This window comes from Lepidochelys olivacea (assembly GCF_965140295.1).
Source record: "Lepidochelys olivacea isolate rLepOli2 genome assembly, chromosome: 3".
NCBI lineage: Eukaryota > Metazoa > Chordata > Testudines > Cheloniidae > Lepidochelys > Lepidochelys olivacea.
In genome coordinates this window covers 102,272,929-102,278,928 of record NC_140413.1, presented here as the reverse complement: position 1 = coordinate 102,278,928, position 6,000 = coordinate 102,272,929, and the positions used below count along the sequence as shown (strand labels likewise).

The following is a 6,000-nucleotide window of genomic DNA, read 5'->3' as shown; positions in this document are numbered from 1 at the left end:
GGGAAGCAGAGACGCAGGAGACTTTGCAAACCCCAGGTGAGTGTAGGAGAACTTGTTTCTTTCAGATCCTGCTCTCTTTAACCTTTTGGGTTGTGGGTCCCCCCTCGCAGAAACTGGGTGGCTACCCAAGCATTGTCTGAACGCTTCTGAAACCCGGCTGACTTCTTTTGTTGAGGTTAGTGGTTTGCGTTTCCTTAAGGTGGGACCTGATTTTTTCTGAGTAACTGCAACTTTGAGGGCAGTGGACGCGTTTTGTCTGCACTCCCCCCCCCCCCCAGTCCTTTGGTTGTTTTTGTAACTAAACTCTGCACATCAGAAGAACTCAGAACTACGAAGATCGCTGTCTGGCACATACTGCCGTGCATGTTTCCATCTGCCACTGTTGAAATTGACCCATTTCATCTTCTGTTCTTGGGTAATGTGTTCAATTGGCTTTTTGACTTTGTGTAAAGGGTAGCTGAAGCTTCGCAGGAGCTTTTTGTCTGTTTATAAAGGCTATGAAGGGACGAACTCGAAAGTTTCTTGCTGGCTATTTAAAAACTCTTTGACCCTAGACAAATACCGAAAAGCCTTACTAGTGGGGCCTGAAGCCAAACCTGTTAAATAACTGTCTTAAAATACCTTGGAAAAAGAGCAAAAGGGTATCTTTGTTTTTCTGGGAACTCTCTTCTGGCCTCAACCTCACTCTGGAGTGCAGAATATCAGGAACGCTTAAAATATACGGATGGCGGAGTGGAGAGAAAGAAAGTAGTAAATTTAAATACTATCTATTGCAAACCTTCTTTGATGGATACAAAGAGCTGGCAAAGAACAGGAGTACTTGTGGCACCTTAGAGACTAACAACTTTGTTGGAGCATAAGCTTTCATGGGCTACAGCTCACTTCATCACATGCATTGAATGGAACATATAGTAAGAAGATTATATATATATATATATATATATATATATATATATATAAAGAACATGAAAAGGTGGAAGTACCCATACCAACTGTAAGAGGAAAGGAGTACTTGTGGCACCTTAGTGACTAACCAGTTTATTTGAGCATAAGCTCACGAAAACTTATGCTCAAATAAATTGGTTAGTCTCTAAGGTGCCACAAGTCCTCCTTTTCTTTTTGCGAATACAGACTAACACGGCTGTTACTCTGAAACCTGTAAGAGGCTAATTAATTAAGAGGCGCTATTATCAGCAGGTGAAAAAAACTTTCGAAGTGATGATCAAGATGGCCCATTTCAGACAGTTGTCAGGAAGGTGTGAGGATACTTAACATGGGGAAATCCTCACAAATGGGCTATCTTGATTATCACTTCAAAAGTTTTTTTTTTCCCTGCTGATAATAGCTCCTCTTAATTAATTAGCCTCTTACAGTTGGTATGGCTCCTTCCACCTTTTCATGTTCTCTGTATGTATAAATATCTTCCATTCTAGGCATCTGATGAAGTGAGCTGTAGCCCACAAAAGCTTATGCTCAAATAAACGTTAGTCTCTAAGGTGCCACAAATACTCCTGTTCTTTTTGTATCTTAAATGTTTCTTACATCTTTATTTGTAAGCTGATTGTTTTACAGCCCAGAGACCCAGAAACAAAGTGTATGTGAGGGATGAGGTATAGACCTTTTTATAGCACATTAATACTGTGCAGACAAACTACTGCAACTTTATATGCTAGAAGTTGACAGTTCACTTAAAGGTGCCCTGGGGTCTGATCAGGCAGCCACTACTCAGATGGGAAGTTCTCACTCCCACAAGTAATCCACTTAACTTCAGTGGAGCTATGTGTGAGTCACAGTGGCAAGATTTTTTTATATATATATAATTGATGCTGCAAGCTGCTCAGTGCAGAAAGAGACTGGGAGACTCTCAGAAGTTAAGGGGACCCTGGGTGCAAGAGGCTATACAGGTCAGCTTGCAGAGTTGTGGGAAGGGTTTCACTTAAGCTATGTCTACACTGCGCTTTTCTCATTAAAACTATTGTCCCTCAGGTAGGGTGACCACATGTCCCGATTTTTTGGGTCTTTTTCTTATATAGGCTTCTATTACACCCCACCCCCACCCCCCGCACACATCTCCCCTGTCCTGATTTTTCACATTTGCTGTCTGGTCACCCTACTCTCAGGGGTGTGGGAAAAAAACACCTCGTTGTGGGGTGGTTTTATTTTGTCAAGAAGAGTGGCTACACTGCTTACCTTACAGCTGCACCAAGGCTTGTAAGCTGTGCAGTGTAGACACTGCCTTGTAAAACGGTGCAGTAATATATTCAGAAATGGTGGGTTTTAGGGCTCTTAATGGCAGAACATCAATTACCTTTTCCTGACCCATGGGTTTAGGTTACTAATTCCAAATTCCTGGAGGGCACATCTCTTGTAAACAGACAGCTTGAAATTGTGTCCCAGTTTATCAGAGCCTAATACAAATATTTGTAGTTTTAGAAAATGGCAGACCAGAAGTTCCCAGTGAAGAGTCAAGCAGGTTTACCAGAGATCAGCTCTTCACGATGGCAGCAACAGCTTGTTTGAACTTCAGTTCGATGATTTGCTATTCAATCCTGGGGCCCTTTTTTCCAAGAGAGGTAAACAATATACAGCTCTGCAAACTATTATTCAAATTACTTGCATATTTTGTAGATCTTTTTAAGTTACTTCTACTTTAAATAATTAGATCATTTATATTGCAGCATCACCACTAGGGCTACATGTGAGCCCAAGCCCCTATTGTGCCAGGCGCTGTAAGAGACAGTTCCTGTCCCAAAGCACTTGCAGCCTATTTTAACTGAGGCAGCTAAATCGTAGAGAGGTGAAGTGATTTGCCCTGCCTCACATAGCAGGTCAGTAGGAAAACCAGGAATAAAACCCAGGTCTTCTGACTCCCATTCCAATGCCTTATCCTCTGGATATCACTCTTCCCTCCCCTCCCCCATCCACTTATGACTTCCCCCTCAGTCTTTCCCAGGCTAAAATTTGCCTGGCTGGCAGATAGGAAAACCACCTTTATTGTCATATTAAACTGAGCAAACTTAATGTGCAAGCTGAGAAAAATAAATAAATGCATGTAGAGCCCCATGACACATCAGAGTAAGCAATTGCTCAGAGAGAGAGAGAGAGAGGCAGGCCTTGGGGCAATGCCTACAAGAGAGGGCTACAAGGGTTTTCTCCTGGAGCATTTCAGTGTTCCACTCACCTGCCTGATGGAGTGATCTTCAAAGCTTGCCCCCAGAGGCTGCATAGCCACCAGGATCTGAGAGGCCAGTGCTCTCTGCGCAGAGGCCTTGTACCTCTGTTCCAGTGCTGGAGTCACTCTGGTTCTTTCCCCCCTGGCAGCGTAGTTCTAGCGGAAAGGAAAAGTACAGTTACAGAACGTATTACCTCTTCCCAGGTAATTTCTATGAGGCCAGTGGGGAGATGTTGTCATCTTTCCCCCTGCCCACTCCACACCCTTCCTCTGCATGGATCCAAAATTTTCAGGGTGTCCTCTGTGGCAGCCCAGGATGTGGGGGTACAGGAACCAGGCTGTGGAGACCGCAGATTCCTTCATTTGCCACTTCCTTGCAGGGGGGATGAGGTCTGTGCACACCAGGTTCCACCTGTGTACAGACTTAGGGAATGCGTTCTGTCCCTGAGTAAGGTCCAATTAGCTGACCTGTAGTGCAACAAAGCAACTTAGAATTTCCTTCCTTCACACCTGCTTCCACGTGGAATAGATGCTGCTTCTGCTCCTGACTATAGAAATACTGAATTGTGGTGCAATTTTAAATTGTTGTCGAGTTACTGCTGAATCTCCCATTCTTTAAAAGAGAAAATGTTTTATGACCATACTGGCAGGTACAATGTAAGAAGGATGAAGATGAAAGACTTGATTAAAAGTATTTTACTTAATGCTAACATTTTTCTTTGTGTACTGAGGTCTCTCTTTTTTTTTTTTTTTTTTTTTGGTCCATCTTATAAGTCTGGCTGTCATGGTGTTTCCTTTTACAGGCAGAGAAAAAGGGTGCCAGTGACACAGTCGTTGGACTGATTTTTGGATGCTTTGCTTTATCTAATTTCTTGACTTCTTTAATAGTAGGCAATTATGTAAGTATTTCTACAGTTTTCAGTACTGACTTCCTTATGGAATAGGACCTAACAACCTTACTCAGAGTCTGGTCCAGATAAACCAATTTGTGACTGCTGACATATATGTTTGCTCTTTTAAGCAAGTGAAAAGATATGTAAACATAATAATGGCCATACTGGGTCAGCCCAAAGGTCCATCTAGCCCAGTATCCTGTCTTTCAACAGTGGTCAATGCCAGGTGCTTCAGAGGAAATGAACAGAACAGGTAATCATCAAGTAATCCATTCGCTGTCACCCATTCCCGGGTGTTTAGTGGTCAGGAAAAACTAATTATGGGCACTCTGAGACTCACTCCATACTCTAGTAAACATATTTATGTTGTCTTCCTATTTTCCAATTGCTTTTACAGACATCTGCGCTCTTCCTTTCAATGAAGAGTCTGGACACCTGTAAATTCAGCTAGAAATTAGGAAGACATCCAGCAGCATGAGACTAAGTTACTCTGCTGACCATCAGCAAGCACTCTACAGTCTCTACAGTAGAGAAGCTGCTGTTTTTTTCTTTTTTTTTTTAAAAAAAGAAGGCAGCTTTCTCTCTGACGGCACATTCAGCCAGCTGGGTTAGAAGCAATAGTTTGTGTGCTTTGTTCTCTGAGACAGACCTCCCAGGAGAAGAGGTCAAAACTAGGACTGTCAAGCGATTAAAAAAATAAATCATGATTAATAGCACAATTAATTGCACTGTTCAACAATAGAATACTTTATTTAAATATTTTTAGATTTTTCTACATTTTCAAATTGATTTCAATTACAACACAGAATACTAAGTGTACAGTGCTCACTTAATATTTATTTCTGATTACAAGTATTTGCACCATAAGATAGAAATTAGTATTTTTCAATTCACCTAATACAAGTACTGTAGTGCAAACTCTTTATCATGAAAGTTGAACTTACAAATGTAGAATTATGTACAAAACAAATGCATACAAAAACAAAACAATGTAAAATTTTAGAGCTTGCAAGTCCACTCAGCCCTGCTTCTTGTTCAGCCAATCACTCAGACAAACAAGTTTGTTTACGTTTGCAGGAGATAACGCTTCCTGCTTCTTGCTTACAGTGTCACCTGAAAGTGAGAACAAGTGTTCTCACGGCACTATTGTAGCCAGCATCGCAAGATATTTACGTGCCAGATTCAGTAAAGATTCATGTGTCACTTTATGCTTCAACCACCATTCCAGAAGATATGCTTCCATGCTGATGACGGGTTCTGCTTGATAACAATCCAAAGCAGTGCGGACCAACACATTTTCATTTTTGTTATCTGAGTTAGATGGCATCAGCAGAAGGTTGATTTTCTTTTTTGGTGGTTCAGGTTCTGTAGTTTCTGCATTGGAATGTTGCTCTTCTAAGACTTCTGAAAGCATGGTCCACACCCCATCCTGCTCAGATTTTGGAAGGCACTTCAGGTTCTTAAACCTTGGGTGGAGTTCTGTAGCTATATTTAGAAATCTCACATTGGTACCTTTTGCATTTTGTGAAATCTGTAGTGAAAGTTTCCTTAAAAAGAACAACATGTGCCGGGTCATCATCAGAGACTGCTATAACATGAAATATGTCAGAACGTGGGTAAAACAGAGCAGGGGGCATACAATCCTCTCTCAAGGAGTTCAGTCACAAATTTAATAAACGCTTTTTTTTTTTTCCAAGCGTCATCAGCATGGAAGTATGTCCTTTGGAATGGTGGCTGAAGCATGAAGGGGCATATGAATGTTTAGCATATATAGCATGTAAATTCCTTGCAATACCCGGCTACAAGAGTTCCATGCAAATGCTTGTTCTCACTTTCTGGTGACATTGTAAATAAGAAGAGGGCAGCATTATTTCCTGAAAATGTATACAGGCTTGTTTGTCTGAGCAACTGGCTGAACAAGAATTAGGACTGAGT

The 6,000-nt window shown here is 41.5% G+C and overlaps 1 protein-coding gene across 1 annotated transcript in view; it reads left to right on the top strand.

Annotated features, from left to right (window-relative positions):
- Positions 1–363: 363 nt before the first annotated feature.
- The window catches only part of LOC311518770 (MFS-type transporter SLC18B1-like), a gene marked incomplete at both ends in the record, with an annotated part of 38,757 nt that continues 33,120 nt past the window's right edge, over positions 364–6,000 (top strand). The window contains 3 exons of the mRNA XM_084624807.1: positions 364–415; positions 2,428–2,573; positions 3,976–4,071. Of these exons, the coding sequence (XP_084480933.1) occupies positions 364–415; positions 2,428–2,573; positions 3,976–4,071 (294 nt within the window). The remainder of the gene's footprint in view (positions 416–2,427; positions 2,574–3,975; positions 4,072–6,000) is intronic.